The sequence below is a fragment of the Trichosurus vulpecula genome, chromosome 3 (assembly GCF_011100635.1).
Source record: "Trichosurus vulpecula isolate mTriVul1 chromosome 3, mTriVul1.pri, whole genome shotgun sequence".
NCBI classification, from domain to species: Eukaryota; Metazoa; Chordata; class Mammalia; order Diprotodontia; family Phalangeridae; genus Trichosurus; species Trichosurus vulpecula.
This window is the reverse complement of record NC_050575.1, coordinates 134,103,472-134,123,672: the sequence shown is the minus strand read 5'-3', so window position 1 is coordinate 134,123,672 and position 20,201 is coordinate 134,103,472. Positions and strand designations below refer to the sequence as shown.

At 36.0% G+C, this 20,201-nt stretch overlaps 1 protein-coding gene across 1 annotated transcript; it reads right to left on the bottom strand.

Moving 5' to 3' along the window:
* Positions 1-7,685: 7,685 nt before the first annotated feature.
* On the bottom strand, positions 7,686-8,621 carry LOC118842236 (olfactory receptor 2D2-like). The gene has a single exon (XM_036749832.1). It carries the CDS (start codon positions 8,619-8,621, stop codon positions 7,686-7,688), a length of 936 nt encoding a protein of 311 aa, XP_036605727.1.
* Positions 8,622-20,201: the final 11,580 nt, after the last annotated feature.

Below are 20,201 nucleotides of genomic sequence, written 5' to 3'. Positions count from 1 at the left end.
CAGATGACACACAAAGGCTAATATTTTTACTTAACATTGACCTACATATAGCCTATGACAAAATACGTAACCCAGATTTTATAGTAAGGTATTGTAAACACCCCATAAAAGAAAAAAGAAAAATAATTTAGACTTCTCTGGTACAGAGGGAGGGCCAAGAATTTTACTAGGATTTTCCAGATAATGGGACATCACACCTCTAACCCCTGCAATGTGGAAGGGATAACTGTGTTCTCTTCATCCTCCTGAATAGACTTTTGTCTCTTCTCCCTTCCTGCAGAAACTTAGGCCAGTCCTTAGGGATGGGCAATCCACATTCTTATAGCAATTTCACCAATGATCACACTGTCTTTTCAGCTTCTGGAGCTTCCTCCTTCCAGCTGAAGTTGTTCTAGATGTATGTCTATCTAGGTACATTCCTGATCCTGGTACTAAGCTGAACAACTAAAACAATCTTCCACAAGACCACTATTCAAACATCTGAAGACATACATAATACCCCTAGTTCATCTCCTCTCCAGGATAAAAATTGCCATATGTTTTATTGCTGCCACCCCCTGTGAATTTTCCTCATGTGAATCTCCAAAGGGATTGCATTCCAGGAGTTTCTCCTCATACACATTTTCAAGAGCTTTCAGTCCATTATGCTCATGACTGTGAGGGCACTGGTCAGCACTTTTCACCTTTGGACTTTAGCCTAAACTGTGGCACAAGGGGTCCTGACTCAAGTTGAGCTTGAGATTTGGCTCCTGCTTCTATGGTAGATGTTGAGGTGAAAAGAATCATGGGCTCTATCCTTTGATAAAAATCTGGTGAAAGTTTATTAGTAAAAATATAGTGCCCAGAGTGAGAAAGGTAATAAACCCACTATTAGATGGGCACACCAAACCAGAATGATTTGTGCCCAATTTTGGATATTTTATTTTTTAAAAAAATATTTATTTTTTCAAATTATACATAAAAATATTTTTTAACTTTCATTTTAAAAAATATTGATTTCCAAATTCTCTTCCTCCCTCTTCTCCCCACTCCATGAGGCAACAAGTAATGAGATATAGATTCTACATATTCAGTAGTGCAAAATATATTTACATAGTACCCATATTGCAAAAGAAAACACAGACAAAAAAAACCAAGACAAATAAAGTTAAAAAAAAAGAAGCATGATTTGATTGGCATTCAGACTCCATCAGTGCTTTCTCTGGAGGTGGATAGCATTTTTATCATAAGTCCTTCAGAATTGTCTTGGATTGTTGTATTGCTAAGAATAGCTAAGTCATTCACAGTTGATCATTATAGCATATTGCTGTTTCTGGGTATAGTGATGCCCTAGCTTTGCTCACTTCACTTTGTGTTAGTTCATGTAAGTCTTTTTAGTTGTTTTTTTTTTCTGAAAGCATCCTGCTCATGACTTCTTATAGCACAATGGTATTCCATAATAATCATTTGTTATCATCTTTTTGAAGGAACGTTCCCAGTTTCTTAGTTTTCCAAAGGAAGGTTAGGAAGATGGTAAGAAGGCTTGTGAGGTGTTAAAAAACCCAAAACAGCTGTTAGCATAAATAACAATTCAGAAGAAATACAGGAAGGAAAATTAATATAAATAAACAAGTATATGTCAAGAATAAACCATCCTAGAGAATACCAGAGACACAGCCAGTTTCTTGGCTTCAGCTTTTTTGTTTTAATATTTATTTTTATTGATATATTTTATAACATCTTGATTTCTTAAAATAACTCTTCACATTCTCTTACCCAAAAAGCAATTGCTTATAACCAAGAATAAAAAAAATTGATCAAAAAAACATACTTTAGCAAAGAAATCAACACAATACTTGTGTCTGACAGCATCTTAAATACTCTTCACCCATAGTTTGCTACCTCTTCAAATAAGAGAAATAAGTATATTTTAACCTATTCTTTATAGCCTGACTCTTAAATCTTGGTCATTAGGGTTATAAATCCTTCAGTTTCTTTTTGTTTTCCTATTTTCCTTTACATTTACATTGTTAAAGTCATTGTGTATATTTGCCTTGGTTCTGTTTACTTGACTTTGCATCAGTTCATAAGATTCTTCTCATTCTTCTTTTAAATATTAGCATTTATTGTTGCTTACCACATTTATGTAATAGTATTCCATTATATTAATGTTCCTAGTTTATTTAATCTTCTAATTGATGAGCATCTATCTTGTTTCCAGTTTCTGCTACAACAATAAGTAATGTTATGAACATTTTGATGCACAATGAGACTTTTCTTTCTCTCATCAAATAAGGTAATATTTCTCAAAAGCATTTAGTACAATGCCTGGCTCATAGCAGCTGCTGTGTATGCTATGTAAATGTTGACTCCTTTCTCCTTCTCTACTTGGCATATATATGTACTGGCAGGATCTCTGGATCAAAGAATATGGACATTTTATTCATGCTCCTTAGCACATCGTGCTTTGTATCTATCCTCTATATTTTTGGACATACTGCCATCAGCCAAGCCTAGGAACAGTAATCAAATCATAATTGCCATTATTCTTGAAAGAGCATGAAAATGGAATTCTACCCTCATCATTCCTGTAACAGCCCAGAAAAAAAATATTCCTTCTCTGCTTACCATTCCCCTATATGAACTATCTTTTCTTATTAGAATATAAACTTTTAAGGGCAATTATTTTTTCTTCACTTTGGCCTTTGTAGTGCCTGGCATAGTGCTCATCACATAGAAGATTCTAAATAAATGCTTATTTATTCATTCATAATTCTAATTTTTTTCCAGTATGGTTGGACAAATTCACCTCTAGCCATAGTATATTCATGCACCTACCTTTTCATAGTCTCTCCAATAGTTCCTTCTTTTGTTACATTTACCAATTTTCTGTGAGTGAGGTAAATCCAGAGTAGGTTATATTCAAATTTCTATGAACACATTAGTGGAATTTTTTACATGGTTGTTAAAAGTCTGAATTTTTTTAAAGAACTGTTTGTTCATATCCTTTGATCATAGTTGATAGTGTGTCTTGATCCTATATGTTTATGTGAGTTCCCTATATATCTTGGATACCAAAGCCTTTCCAGGGATATATGATGGAAAGATGTCTTAGTAGTTGTCAGCTTCCATTATTACAATAACGGAATTTATTTTATTCAAAAGCCTTTCAATTTCATGTAATTTAAATGATCAATTTTATCTATTGTAATCACTTATATCCCTTATTTTCTTAAATTTATCTGTTTCTATTTCTATCATCTCTATCAACACAGACACACAGACACACAGACACACACACACACACACACACACACACACACACACACGTATGCAATGACTTGCTAGAGTTGGCTTGTACCAGCTTGCAAGACCCAATTATAAAATTTTCAGTGTGAAGCCTTAAACCTAGGAAATTTGCAAATGCTAATTTGTAATCAAAACTGAATTTATTGCTTTGTTAATTATCTGGCCTTAAGAAAATTAAGGAGAGGGCAGCTATGTGGCTCAGTGGATAAAGCCCTGTCCCTGGATTCAGGAGGAACTGAGTGCAATATAGCCTCAGACACTTGACACTTACCAGGTATGTGACCTTGGGTAAGTCACCTAACCCTGATTACCTCACAAAAAAAAGAAAGAGAAAGAAAAAATTATGGAGAAAATTTTAATCTATATGATTAAACATAAAATGTCTCATTCATATACATATGCATAACTTTAACCTGAGAGCTATTTGTTAAGCATTCACCAGTACACTCATGTGTGTACATTCATATGGGAAAAGTGATTGATATAATTCTCTTTTTATTTTTTTGTGTTATGTTTAATGCTAAGGCCATATGTCCATTTTGCTCTTACTATAGAATATGGTGTAAGCTGTTAGTCTAAAACTAATTTCTACCAAATTGCTTTCTAGTTTTCGCAGAAGTTCTTGTTAAATAAGGAATCTTTCTCCAAGAAATTTATTTGCTTAGGTTATTGAACATTAGCTTATTTGATTGAAATATTTCTAATTCTTCTTGATAAAAACTATTCCACTCATGTGTTTTTGTAATTTTTTAACCAATGCCATTTTTTGATGATTTTTGTTCTATAATATAAATCAAGGACTACAAATAGTAGCCCTTTTCATTCCTTCCTTTACCCATAATTTTTCTTGAGACTCTAAAATTTTTGTTTTTCCAAATCAATTTTGTTATACTTTGTGTACTCCACTAGTAGTTTGGTATAACATTAAGTTCTTAAATGATTTTATGCAGTTTTGTCAGTTTTATTATATCGGCATTTTGTGATTTTATTTATATAAAGCTTGTATGCCTTGGTAGATTGACTGCCAGATTTTTTTTAAAGATTTTGAAAGGAACTTCTCTTTCTATTATTTCTTTTTACATTTTGTTATTGCTAAATAGAAATGCTGTTGATTTTTATGGATTTATTTTGTATCCTTTTACTTTAATGAAGATATTGAATGGTTTTTATCACATAAATTGGGAAGCTTTAATACATACAAAAAATACAACTAGAATAAGAAGGGAAGCTGTCATTTTATTTATTGAGAGTTTCAGTATTTTATATTTATTTGTTAATGCTCTAGATGTGGAATAATAAAGGTTTGGGTTCAGATTTTTGCTTTGTCACTAACTTGGCATGGGATCCCACAATAAAGTTTAAAAGAATGAACTGATATCTACCCTGGGCTCACATAGTACCCTCTACACCAACTCCCACCACACTACCAGCAGTCAGGTTACGTTAGCTGACTCAACCCTTGTAATAGCAAGAAAATCCAATCTCACACCCCAGTCCCTCTTTCCTCTCCAATTCCTTAGAGAAATTTGCTGATCCCTCAGTGACCTATGCCCCAGCAGTGTTCTGTGCTGCTGGAAAGCAGAACAGATGAAGTGCGGCAAGAAATATGTCTGCACCTAAAATATTGTTCAATCTCACCCTCTTCCCAGAGTCTCTGAGACCTAAACTCTGAATGACAGAAATCATCTCCAGCTACCACTGTGACAGTTCTCTAAACTGCTGGACCAGAGAACAGAGGAACAGAGAAAAAGAGATAGACTACTGTGTGTATGGGGGGTGGGGGTGTGCTTCACTAAGTTTGAGGGAAAAATTCCAGCATCCACCTGGGCCAGTTATATTCTGCCCCAAGTTCCTTAGGGTAAATATCTAGGCTAGTGGACTATGCGTTGCTTAGAGTGGGAGGAGACTGAGACACTTTGAAATTCAGCACTCGTGGAAGTGATCCTCAGAGGGGAGGGAGTCAGAGAGCAAGTGATAGAAAATAGGGGGAAAAGCCTGAAATTGCTGAAGATATCAGGAAGAAAACTCAAAGATCTTGAACATAAGCAGATAAATCTTAGGAGAAACATTAACAATAGAAGGAAATATGATCCTCAGATGTAGTAAACATGTTCACACATCTGTGAATAAGTAATGCACAACAAAGGAAAATAATACAACAGAAACAAAGTACACTGTGGAAATTGAGGAGAGCATAGATCCACAACACATAATTTATGAGAAGTTTAAAAGAGATATGAGAATTATTAAAGCAGAATTTATTTCCTTTGTAGCAAACAAAATGGAAAACTTGAATCTTTCAGCCAAGAAATATGAGAGAGAATAAGAGACTGGGAACATAAATACACAGAAGCACAGGAAAATCTTGAAAAAGAGAAGCAAAAGCAATTACATTAAAAGAAAGTTTGCTTTCTGTATAATAAAAATATGCTGATCTCAAAGATACAAAAAACCTAAGGGTTATAGGCCTCCCAGAAGAACAAAAGTTAAAAAAAATTGAAGACCGTAGAAATAATACATTAAAACTTTCTAAAAATTCTAAACACAGAAAATAATATAATAATAATAATATACAACTTGGAAGAATTGATAGATTGCTTCTAGAAGAAAAAAAAAAGACGCATAGTAGTAGGCTGCATAATCAGGAATGTATGTAGGAGGTCCTACCATGGGTCAGTGCCATCTCTGTCACATTCAAGAATTATCATTGTTATGGGAGTAAAACACAATTTAAAAAAAAATAGAATTGGGGAGAGATGGGTAAACTCTACAGGGAAGTGGCAGAAACTGCCTAGAAAGAAGATCACAGAGTGGATACCTTGGAAGTTTTGATTTCATGAGGAATACAGAGAATAGAGTAAGACTAGATAATGACAGGGGAACTAGAGAATAAGAGTTTAGAATAAAAATAAGAGGATAGATAATGAAGAGAGTGGGAGAAATCCTCTCTGAAAAAGAGTACAAAACACAAAATATAACAGAAACTAATGAACAAGACTGTTGAAGGGAAGGAGAGGAAAGAGGAATCCACATGATTAACTAAGAGGGAAAAAGGAAAAAAATTAAAGAACCAGTTAGAAGGAAAGAAAAGGGGATTAATAAATAAATGTGAACAAACAGTTCTCAAAAGAATTGTGAACCATTAATATCTGTATGAAAGACTGTTAAAAATCATTAATAATATGAAAGATAAAAATCAAAATCACTCTAATGTTTCATCTCACATCCATCTAATTGGAGAAATAAAATGACAAAAAGTGATAATAGTCAACACTGGAGGGGCAGTGGAAAGTTTTTGTAGCATATTTTCAAGTCCTCTTGTCCCCCTAATCACTATACCTTTGAATGCCTACAGTTTAGTAATATTCTTCTTAAAATGCCACATTTAATACAAAATGTAGTGTTCCGAATGTGGTCTTATCATGATAAAGCATTATTACTTAGGTTTGTGTGAGAACTAGTTTTGACTGGATTGCAAGAGCCAATTGTTAAAATTTCAGAGTGAGCATTTATACCTCAAAACTGGGGCTTGTTTTTTTTTGTTGTTGTTGTTGATTATCTAGACTTAAGAAAAGGATAACTAAAGTGTTAATAATTCAGATTAAACTTAAGAACATTTGGGGGCATACATTTTTTTTCTGGAGAGCTGACTGTTAAACATTTACTAGCATACCCCTGCTGCAACCTTACTTATAATACTTAAAACCTTACAAATAGAAGTACTAAATTTCTATTAATGATAGTCTAAGACAAGAACAATGAGTCAGTATGCCATATGGGATACCTAACTGGGCTAAAGGTCAGGAACTTCTGTTTAACTTCTATGTGGATTTGTGGTTCTGGGTAAGTTACTTTCGCTACTGCTACCCCTCCCAGTACCACAAAACATTAAGTTCCTGGGATCATATACTTTAAAATAGTTGCTGTACTTCATTGGTGGAAAGAGTATCCTTAATGGTGTTCTCTATACCAATAAAATCACAAGTTCAGGGTTGAGGAAGATGAGATAAACTTTTTTTTTTTATTTATCTCAACAAATATGCATAGTCACTTATTAGGATAAGAACCATACCCCAATTAATAAGATGGTCAAAAACAAGAATAGTATAGTTTTTTTTCTGATGGCTATGATAATTCCACATTGATAAGTTTCTTTCCTAAGTCATTCATATTGCCACCCAAATCTCCAAAGAAATAACTACATCATAAAACGCTTTTCCCCAAATCTGGAATATATTACAAATATGCAATATATAAACATTCTGTATATAATTAAAGAGCAATAGAAGCATGCCTTCCCTATTATCTGCCATAAGGGAAAGGCCTTTTCCTCCTGGGGAGAATACAGCAAGCTTTGGAGGAGAGACATAAAGTTAAATACAATTTTAGCAAGAGAATCATGAACTGAAGGGTTTTACTCCATTGGCTGCATTCCTGAGTGCTCTTTTCACATCCTTGTTCCTCAGGCTATAGATAACAGGGTTAAGCATAGGGTTTATCACAGCATAGAACACAGACACCAGCTTTCCCTGCTCCTTGGAAGACTTGGGTGTCATGTAGGTGATAATTGCTGACCCATAAAAAAGGATGACTACAAGAAGGTGGGTGCCACAGGTAGAAAATGCCTTGAGTCTCCCTGAGGTTGTCTTCATCCTAACCACAGTCACTATTATAGAGCCATAAGAGATCAGAATCAGGGACACAGGTGCAAGAAGAATCACCACTCCCATGAGGAAAATAGCTGTCTCTGCTTTATGAATGTCTGCAGATGCCAAAACCAGAAGGGCAGGGGCCTCACAAAAGAAATGAGCAATCTTATTATCTCCTTGATAGGGGAGTTGTAATGTGAATGTAGTGTCCACTAAAGACACAAGAATGCCACTTGCCCAGCATGCCAAAGCCAAATGGCTACACACCTTCCGCGTCATGATGAGAGGGTAGTGCATGGGGTCACAGATTGCCAAGTACCGGTCATAGGACATCACAGATAATAGTGCACATTGTGTACATCCAAATATGAGAAAAAGAAGAAGCTGAGCTGTACAGCCCATAAAGGAAATGACCTTCCTCTTAGATAGCATGTGGACTAGGGCTTGTGGGACAATGTTGGTGGAAAAAAATAGATCAGCAAGAGACAAGTTGCACAGAAAAAAGTACATGGGTGTATGGAGCTGTGTGTCAATTAGAACCAGAGAGATAAGGAGCAGGTTTCCAAGCACAGTAACCAAATAAACCCCCATGAATAATACGAAGAGCAATAGCTGTGTCTGAGCGTCATCAGAAAGTCCCAGGAGGAGAAATTCTGTCACCCAGATTTGCTTGGTCTGGTTCATGTTCTGCCTTTGTACTTTTTTAGAAAGGAGCCAACAGATATTCAATGTGGGGATGCAGCCTATAGAATCACAGAATCTTAGTGTTAGAAGGGACCATAGAAGTTATCTGGTCTAACCTTCTACCATCAAAAGATTCCCTGGTAGCTATTCACTGAACAATTCTATTCATAAGTTGTGCATTGTCTCATGATGAAAACATTCCATTGTTGGGTAGCTCTTTAGGAAGTGATCCATTCTATTGAGCTGAATTCTCCCAAGTTTTTCTTCTAGATATGCTTTGCTTTTACATTCCATTCAAATCTATGGTTAAGCTCAGAACACATTACTCTGAAGTCTAAACACCAAAGAGTTCAGTGAAGCTGTTGGCTGCTTTGATTTTGAACAAAATTTGTTCTTCAGTCACCTCAGTCATGTCTGACTCTTTGTGACTTCATATGGGATTTTCTTGGCAAAGCTACTGGAATGGTTCATCATTTCCTTCTCCAGGGTGAATAAAGTTACATTTACTTTAATGCAGCCTGAGATTATATTGTCTTTTGCCAGCCACATAACACAATTTATATTGAGTTCATAGTTAGTTTAAACCTTAAAGTCTTTTTCACATTTGCTTCTATTAACTTAGATCCGTCCCATAATGTAATTGTATGGGTAATTCCCCTCCTCACCCTCACTGAATTTTAAGACTTCAGATTTAGGTTTTTTTTCTAAATTGTCATCTTTATTCATCTTGTTGAATTTTCCCTGGAAGAATACTGAGGTACATATAGGGAAATTCTGGAATCAAAGCATTGTTAGTGTGCTAGTACTTATTGAAAGACAAGAGCAGGATTGAAGGAAAAGGTATGTAGGGAGGCACAGAACTGGCTAATAGTATATGCCCTATGTCATTGGATAATTTTCTGGTTAGAGGTTATTTAATTGGAGGAGTTAAAATGCATACAGTTTCAGTTTTTCCAGGGACCCTGGGGAAACCATGGAGATGGACACTGTAATAGTGAGATGTTCTCAAAGGAAACTGCAAATCCTAATGAGGCAGTGACCTCTGGGATGGGAGAGAGAGAGGGAGGAAGAGACAGACAGACAGAGACAGAGAAATAGATACAGACACAGAGAAACAGACAGACACAGAGAGAGACAGAAACAGAGACTTATTTCTAAAAGCACCCAAGGACCAATCACATTAGGGTGTTGGTAATTCTACTTTTTGAGAAATGAAAAAGATGTCAAATTGTGGAATACCTTTCTATTTTGATGTTTATGACACCTCCTGCGTGGAATTTCTTTATAAATAATAGAATCCTACATTGTACAGGGAGGGGAGAAGCTTTATGAAATTACTGATGTGAAGCCTGTCGGGAAGTCCACCAGTCATGCCAACGACTCTGAAGGACATTGCTTAGTCGCCTGGGAAAGTTTCATTGAATATACTCCCACTATGTAATGTTCCAGTCTTTGTTAAATTGTTAGTGTTGTCCTTTCACTCTTTGTCATCTTTGCTAGGTAATCCCACTATCTCTTTTGACATTAGAATGCTTCCAATACTTATGTCACCCCTGATCTTTCATAGAGTTCCTCAATTGTCATGTGGTCTTGTAGAGATAGCTTTTCTCCCAGTTATTTTCAAGTCATCCTTTCTGATCCTAAGTTTGGGCATTTTTCATTTTGTAGTAGACCAGCTATTAGTACAATAGGGAAGGCAGTATAACTGAGTACCATACACTCCTTATCTCTACTCCAGGGTGAATGGAAAACTATTAAATTTGTCCAGTTTAAGTTAGTATTTAATATCCCTCCAAGTATCTTTTCAATAGCCCTCGTTATTATTTTTTTTCTATTGGCAAACTGGGAGGGGATAATCTGAATTGAGCCATTCTTCTGATAAAAGAAGGGGAACTCCCTTTTGGGAAACTATCATTGGCTCAACGGTGAGTTTATGTGGTTCTGAAAAAAGCGCCTTAGGCCATGTTGAATACTACACATGGAGTCAGGGTGTGGGAGTTAAAATCTGCCTCTTTTACTTATTATCTGTATGATCTTGGGTTATCATATAACATTATAGAATTTCAGTTTTCTCATCTGCAAATGAAGAGGGCTGGTCCTCAGGATTTTCTAACATGACTTAGTACATTTAAATACATGATCTTATGATCCTGTATTGGGTATTTAACTAAGATTAACTGTTTTAATGAATGCTTATACTTTTCTTGTGGTTCCTTTATGTGGTAATCTTCACTATATACATTAAATTTTGGAACAATCTAGATAAGGGGGGCAAATCACATATCTAGGCCACAGATAGACTCATTGGTACCCTTGCCTGGTTGATAAAGAATGACTAAATATTTGTTGGTAATAACAGATAATGTATTTCTTGTTTCTCATGCCTTTTTATTGCAATAGCTAGTTTCTATAACCTCATATACAAACTGCATACATAGATGCAGATATACATATATGTATGCTGTATCTGTATTGTCTGCATAATACTTGTCAAATCACTCAAACTCTTAGTGCCCAAAATGCTATAAAATAAAGAAATTCAGAAAAGTTTTTGATATGCCATGATGGATAGAGTTTCTTCAGTGAGAATTCCCTATACTAATGAAATCACAGAATCACAGAACTGGATATACACAAATACATATATTTGTGTCTATATATACATTATATACATATATAAATCTGTCTATACACATAACATAGATCTGAAGATATATGATTTTATTGAAATAGGGGATTTCCAGTGAGTCAATTCCACTTATTAAGCAGATCAGAAATTCCACTGCAACTTATAGTCTTAGATTATTTTTGTGGCACTAAGATTTTGAGTGACTTGTCAGATGTCACATAGCCAATATGTATTAGATGTGAAATTTGAAGTCAGCTCTTTCTGACTTCAAGGCCAGTTATTTGGCTATTTGACAACACTTTCTCTCATCTATATGTATCTACACATCTATATTTCTACAAATATAATCTATATGTAGATTTATCTATATAAAATAAGAATAGGTATTTATATTAATTTCTGTGAGTCCATAGATTTCTGACTCTGTATACCCTTACATATATAGATATTAATCACTGTAATATATATTCAGATGTGCATGTTGGGGGGATTGTAAGGAAAAAAAGAGAAAGGGGGAGAGACAGATACACAAAGAGAAAATGTAACAGAAGCTAATTACAGGACAAGATGTGAATATGCATAAGAAAACATGGGGGAAAACTATTGCTACAAAATACATGGAGAAGAAATAAGAAACGTCTGTTATTGCAAATATTTACTAATTCTCTTCTTAACTAAAACAAAGGTACCAATTAGTATACTAATAGCCTAGGTATGAGACTTACCCTCTTACCTAGATGTTCCCCATAACTTATACTTTCAAGATTGCCACAAGGTCCACAAGAGGTCCACAAGAAAAATATAAGCATTCATTGGAATAGTTAATCTTAGTTAAATACCCAATATAGTACCATATATTTAGATCTAAAAGTGATGTTAGAAATCATAGAGTCTGGTACCCTCCATTTACAGATAAGGAAACAGAGGTCTAGAGATGTAAAATGATCTAAGGTCATAGGGGCAAAAAGCAGCAGAAGCAAGATCGAAACCATATCACCTGAGGATTATGGGATGATGGCAGTGTGTTAGGACCTATAAAAGCCAAGATCCTGCACAAATACCCCAATTATAGCTCTAAAAACCAACCAGAAGAAATAGGTGATTATGAAAACCAAAGAGAATCAGTAATAAACCTTATCCAGTTGGGAACCATACAAAAAGACTGCTAGAAATCTGCAGAGTGCAAAGACAAGCTAAAATAAGATGAACGTAAAGTATGAAGCATCCTAATCCCACAGCAGGAGACAGGTCAAGAAGAAAGTGTGAGACAGGATGAACCACAAGGCCCTTCATTGGCAAGAGACAGGTTCATAGCAATACCCAGACCTATCACAGGAAGAGCCAGGGCACTCATCTCCAGTAGGAGACAGGTCTAAACTGATATCCCATGTAGGAACCCAATGGCCCCATCCATGGCAAAAGCATCTAGACAGCATCTAGAGAGCTCATTCTCAATCAAGTATCCACATAATCAGGATTTGAACCATGGTAAGTGACAAGGCCAGACAATTCCTATAGAAAGCAAGGCCTAAACTTAGCCACCTAACCTAGCAGCAAGCAGGACCACTCATATCATCTAGGAGTGCATAAGTGAAGCTTGATTTAAGCACAAGCCTGCAATTCAGAAAGTGAGGCTGGAGATGTAAATAGGAAAAAAAATCAAATACAATGAATACCTTGCACTGAGAATAGCCCAAAGGGTGAATCAAGAAGAAAAAAGTAGTAGGGGTAGCTAGGTGGTGCAGTGAGTAGAGCACTAGCCCTGGAGTCAGGAGGACCTGAGTTCAAATCTGGTCTCAGACGCTTGACACACGTACTAGCTGTGTGACCTTGGGCAAGTCACTTAACCCCAATTGCCCTGCCCCTCCAAAAAAAAACAAAAAAAAAAAGAAGAAAAAAATAATATCACAAGTCCCAGTACTACCTTAGAGAAACGACTGACCTGTCCAAGAACTAGAAGAATACCTGGAAGAAATGATACAAGGGACACAAAATAGAAAAACTATGGAGAAAAAAAATGAGAATTAATTCCTTATTGCAGATGGTGGTAAATCTTAACTAAGAATTTAACTGTCTGAAAATTAAAATGAGGCAAACAGAAAATAATGATTCCATGAGAAAATAAGAAATATTAAACTAAAATAAAAAGATTAAATAAATAGAAAAGATACATAAGGTTTATATCTTTTAAAAAACTGACCCAGAAAGCAGGTCAGTTTGTAGAATTCTTGAAGTACCTAGAAATGATTATATCTCTAAAAAGCTGCATACTGTATTTCAAGAAATTATTCATTAAAACTACTCAGTTCTCTTAGAACCAGAGATGAATTTGAAAGTAGAGAGAATCCACCAATTGCTTCCTAAAAGAAACCTCAAAGTAAAAATTTCCAAGAGCAGACCAACAAAATTATTTGGCACTGATCAAAACATAGAGAAATGGAAATAATTAGGTACATAACATACAGAAGCAAACTGTGGTAGCCAATTATTTAATAAACTTAAAGATCTAGTTATTAGGATAAATCTGACACAAATTTCTGGAAAAAATGGAAATCAGTCTGGCAGAAATTAGGAATAACCTAATACGTTGTACCACATGCCAAGCAAGATAAACTCCAAAAGGATATATTACGCAGACATAAAATGTGACATCACAAGCAAATTAAAGGAGCGAGACAAAAGTTGCCTTTTAGATTTATGGAGTGGGAATATTTCTTCATTAAAGAGGGGATAGAAAGTGTCAGAAGCTAAATGAATAATTTTGATTTCAGAAAACTAAAAAGTTCTTGCACAGACCAAACCGATTTCATTAAAATTAGAAGAGAAATAAGTAAATGGGAAAAATCTTTGCAGAGAATTTCTGATAAAATCTCATATCCGTAATATACATGTAACTGATTCAAATTTATAAGAACAGAAGCCATTTTCCAATAGAATCATGGTGAAAGGATATAAACAGGCAGTTTTCAAAGGACTACCAATAAGCATGTAAATGTGTTTCAAATTGGATAAATAGTTCTGATAATTAGAAAAATTCAAGTTAAAGTAACTTAAGGCTTGATCTCATTCCCATCAGATTGGCAAAGATGTTATTAAAGGAAAAGGAAACTTGTTGGAGAAAAAAAATTAATATACTACTGCTCTATTGGTGGAGCAGTGAATTGGTACAGCCATTCTGGATAGCAATTTGGAGCTATGCCCCCAGAGTTACTAAACTGTCAGTACTCTGTGATCCAGATATACCACTACTCAGCCTTATACCCCTCAAAGAGATTAAAAGGAAAAAGGCCACACGTTTGCCCCAAAAAATGCTTATAGTAGCTTTTTTGGGTAGTATCAAAGAATTTGAAATTAAGTGAATGTACATTTATTTGGGAATGACTAAACAAGTCATGTTTTATGAATATAGTGGAATGTGTTGTGCCATAAGTTATAAGAAGAAAGATTCAGAGAAACCTAGAAAGATCTATATAAACTTATACAGAGTAAGGAACACTTTATGGTAACAAGATTACATTATGCTGCCACTCAATGCCAAATGCATAAACTTACAATATTCCATGACCCTCCAGAGCTGGATGAACCACATCTTCTTCACATCTTCTTCAAGCCCTTGGTCTGAAACTTCATCTTAGGTATTCATTATACTGTCATATTATATTGTCAGTGGTACTTCTACAGATCATTACGCCTTTGAGAGGTAGGCATACTTTTTCTGAGTGAAATTTGGGAACCAATTCCCTCACCATATAGAGTTTGTCTCTTGCTTGGCCTATAACTAGGAATCTTCAGGTAGATAGTCATTTTCACCACCAAGAGAAAAGATGTGAAGGATTTTCTCATACCCAAACCCTTGCAGAGTATAAATGAATGTAAGCACCAATAAGATAGTGCCTGCATCAAACCTTATTTTGGTACAAGCCATCACCCAGAATTCATTGTGTCTCAGTTTCTATCATGGTGATTATCTATCATGGAGCTTATCATGGTGAAGATGGACATCTAGGGAGATTCACTGCCCAGTGGAAAATACTAGTATATAAAGCTTGTGGAACAGGACATCTTGAAATAAAAGAAAAAAAAAACAGAAAGCTGCTAAAGCTATAGCTTTACAAGACTAAACTCACCTTTTTCAATAACATCTTCCCCCTTTCCCCTCTTTTTTCTCACCTGGAAGACAGAAAAGATCAGAAAAGCATTTCATAGTCAGTTAAGAAACTCTTATAAGAGAAAATGAAGCAGATGATTTAGGAGTAGCCACTGTGTATATCAGACAGGACCTTGGTAACAAAGCAGAAATCTTGGTTCAGATCCTTGTGAGAGAATTTGGAAAGGAGAAAGAGAAGTTGGGATAGAAAGAGAAGAGTAGAAAACTGGCTGAAATCAATACTTTTGCATCAGCAAATTTCCTTGGTGGATCCTAGGAACTGCCATTCAAATAAGGGCTGATTCTTTGAGTATAGTTCCAATTTAATGGTCAATAATGGGAAATGGTCTCTAGAGTATTTATAATGTATAAAGCTCTAGAGTATTTCTTGCTCATTAGTATAGTGATAGAGTATGTTTCATTTCAGAATAATTCTCAAGTGGTAGCAAGAAGGAAATTTTAATGTAGGTAATTCAAAGATATATCTCCAGCCTCAAGCTCTGAATATTTTTTCTTCTCCCTCATATTGTTGTTGTTAAATAATTTCAGTTGTGCCCAACTCTCCATGACCCCATTTTGGGATTTTCTTGGCAAAGATACTGGAGTAGTTTGCCATTTCCTTCTCCAGTTTATTTTCCAAATGAGGAAATGAGACAAACAGGTTTAAGTGACTTGCCCAAGATCATACCACTAGCAAGTATATAAGACCATATTTGAACTCAGATCCTCCTGATTCCGGGGATTCATTGTTTCATGTATATCTCCTGCATTATCTGCATTTAAAAAGGAAGATGCATGAATGAGTGACCAAGTTATTAGGTATAGAATCTACTAGGGATTTTTTGCATGATAACAATAAATCTATTTGTTAGTTTATAAAAAGAATGTGGGGGGTGGAACCAAGATGGTGGCTTGAAAACAGGGACTCGCTTAAGCTTGCCCCCAAATCCCTCCAAACACCTGTAAAAAATGACTCTAAACAAATTCTAGAGCTACAGAACCCACTAAATAACAGAAGGAAACAAGTCTCCAGCCCAAGATGGCCTGGATGGTCACTGGGAAGGATCTATCATACCATACTAGGAGGGGAGCGCAACCCAGAGTGGGTTCCACCAGGACAGTTCAGGCCAAGAGTAGATCAGGCCAAGCAGGCCTCAGGGCCCTGAATCCCTGAGCTGTGGCAGTTACCAGACTTCTCAACCCACAAACACCAAAGACAACATAGCAGGTCAGTGGGAAAACTGCTGGATCTGAGTGAGGGAAGTACAAGGTCCAGCCACAGCCCCGGGGCAGTGGAGGTGGCTGCACTGGCAGTGGTGGATGCTTCTGGAGACCGAGGCCCAGACAGTGGGGGGAATCAAGCAGCTGATCAGAGCAGAAGTGCAGGGATCTCTTTGCTGGCACTGAGGCAGTGTTCTCTTGCTTTGCCCTGCATGGATCTGGGTCACAGTTCTGGTAGGCAGTTCTTGGGGGAAGAGGAGTACTGGTGTGGCAGAGCTTTGTGGTGGCTGTGGAGAGGAAGTCCTCCTAGTGGTTACATGGCAGAAAGGAGTGCCTGCACTCACAGACCAAAGCACAGGTCAGGAGAGGAGCATCATACCACCTCAGAATAGAAGGAGCTCTGAAAACAGCAGCCCAAAACCCCTGAAGCTTGGGACAGAGCACTCTCCGCTCTGAAAGCAGTCATACCCTCACAAAAAGCTCAAAAGTCAAGTAATTGGTTGGGGAAATGAGCAAGCACCGTAAAAGGACTCAGAATATTGAATCTTTCTTTGGTGACAAAGAAGATCAAAACACACAGCTAAAAGAAGTCAAAAAAGTCAAAGAGCCTACATCAAAAGCCTCCAGTAAAAATATGAATTGGTCTCAGGTGATGAAAGAGCTCAAAAAGAACTTGGAAAAGCAAGTAAGAGAAGTAGAGGAAAAACTTGGAAGAGAAATGAGAGTGGTGATGCAAGAAAATCATGAAAAACAAGTCATGACTTGCTAAAGGAGACCCAAAAAAAATACTGAAGGCAATAACCCTTAAAAATTGACTAACTGAAATGGCAAAAGAGCTCAAAAAAGCGAGAAGAATGCCTTAAAAGGCAGCATTAGCCAAAATGGAAAAGGAGGTCCGAAAGACCACTGAAGAAAATACAACCTTAAAAATTAGAATGGAGCAAGTGGAAGCTAGAGACTTTATGAGAAATCAATAAATTATGAAACAGAACCAAAAGAATGAAAAAATGGAAGGCAATGTGAAATATCTCATTGGAAAACCACCGACCTGGAGAATAGATCCAGGAGAGATAATTTAAAAATTATTGGACTGCCTGAAAGCCATGATGAAAAAAAAACAGCCTGGACATCATCTTTCAAGAAATTATCAAGGAAAACTGTCCTGATATTCTAGGACTAGAGTGTAAAATAGAAATTGAAAGAATTCACCAATCACTTCTTGAAAAAGATTCCAAAAAGAAAACTCCTAGGAATACGGTCGCCAAATTCCAGAGCTCCCAGATCAAGGAGAAAATACTGCAAGCAGCCAGAAAGAAACAATTTGACTATTGTGGAAACACAATCAAGATAACACAAGATCTATCTAGCAGCTTCTACATTAAAGGATCGAAGGGCTTGGAATATGATATTCTGGAGGTCAAAGGAGCTAGGATTAAAACCAAGAATCACTTACCCAGCAAAACAATATAATACTCCAGGGCAAAATATGGATTTTCAATAAAATAGAGGACTTTCAAGTATTCTCGATGAAAAGACCAGAGCTGAATAGAAAATTTGACTTTCAAATACAAGAATCAAGAGAAGCATGAAAAGGTAAACAGGAAAGAGAAATCATAAGGGACTTACTAAAGTTGAACCGTTTTGTTTATACTCCTACATGGAAAGATGATATTTGTAACTCATGAGATTTTTTTCAGTATTAGGGTAGTGGAAGGGAATATACACATATAGACAGAAGGCACACGGTGAATTGAATGTGAAGGGATGATATCTAAAAAAATAAAATGAAGGGGTGAGAAAGGAATATATTGGGAGAAAGAAAAAGGGAGAGATAGAATGGGGTAAATTATCTGAAATAAAAGTGGCAAGAAAAAGTAGTTATAATGGAAGGGAAGAGGGGGCAGGTGGGGGGGAATGAGTGAATCTTGCTCTCATCAGATTTGACTTAAGGAGGGAGTAACAAACATACTCAATTGGATATCTTGCCTTACAGGAAAGTAGGGGTGAAGGGGATAAGGGGGGAGGGGATGATAGAAGGGAGTGTAGATTGGGTGAGGAGGTAGTCAAAAGTAAACACTTTTGAAAAGGGACAGGGTCAAGGGACAAAAGTGAATAAAAGGGGACAGGATAGGGTGGATGGGGAAATATAGTCTTTCACAACATGACTATTATGAAATTGTTTTGCATAATGATACATGTATAACCTATATTGAATTGCTTGCCTTCTCAAGGAGGGGAGGGGCATGGAGAGGAGAGAAGGGAGAGCATGCAGAGCTCAAAGTTCTAAAAACAAATGTTAAAAATTGTTTTTACATGCAACTGGGCAATAAGATATACAGGCAATGGGGTATAGAAATCTATCTTGCCCTACAAAAAAGTAAAGGGAAAGGGCATGAGGGGGAGTGGGGTGATAGAATGGAAGGCAGACTGGGGAAAGGGGCAATCAGAATTTATGCTATCTTAGGGTGTGGGAGGGTAGAAATGGGGAGAAAATTTGTAACTCAAAATCTTGTGGAAATCAATGTTGAAAATGAAAAATATTAAATAAAAAAATTTACATGTAAAAAAGAACAATATGTAAGGTCTAGGTCTTTAATATTTTTGTTTTGGCTGAGAAAAATAAGTCAATTGAAATAACACATGTTGATTCAATTTTATGATCTCAGAGTTTTTATGATATTTGAACATATATTTTCAGAAATGAATTCTTATTTAATGAATACTTTGGTCTTAAGTATTTTCTACAATCAGGAGAATACCTCCCCCTCACCCCAAAGCTCAAATTGTATAATGCTGATCCTAACTGAATAGAATTATGATTAAAAAGAAAACTGGATGCCTATAGAAGACTAAATATTCTGGTTCCTTTGTTTCTTTTTTTTTAAAAGTATTATCTCTTCCTTCTATTGAATAATAATCCAAAATCTCCTTCAAAACCAACACATATAGTCCATCAAAACAAATTCCCATTTTTAAAAATGTGAACAAAGGTGTCTTAGCAGTACCAGATCTCAAACTGTATTACAAAAGAGTAAGCATCAAAACAATCTGGTGCTGGCTAAGAAATAGAGTGGTGAATCAGTGGAATAGATTAGGAACACAATACATAGTAGTAAATGACCATAGTAATCTCATTTTTGAGAAACCCAAAGATCCAATATTTGGGGACAAGCAACCACTATTTGACAAAAATTGCTGGGAAAACTGGAAAATTGTGTGACAGAAGCTAGGCATAGACCAACACCTCATATTATATGCCAAGATGAGTTTAAAATAAGTATATGATTTAGACATAAAGGGTGATATCATAAGCAAATTAGGAGAACATGGAATATTTTACCTGTCATATTTATGGATAAGGGAAGAATTTATGACCAAACAAGAGATAGAAAGCGTTGCAGGATGTAAAATAGGTAATTTTGATTACATCAAATTAAAAGGGTTTTTTGCACAAACAAAATCAATGCAACCAAGATTAAAAGGAAGGCAGGAAACTAGGGGAAACATTGTTTCAACAATCCAGCTAGCAGCCATTGTGGAGGTGAAAAACCAACACAAGCCCAACAACAGGAATGCTACCAGC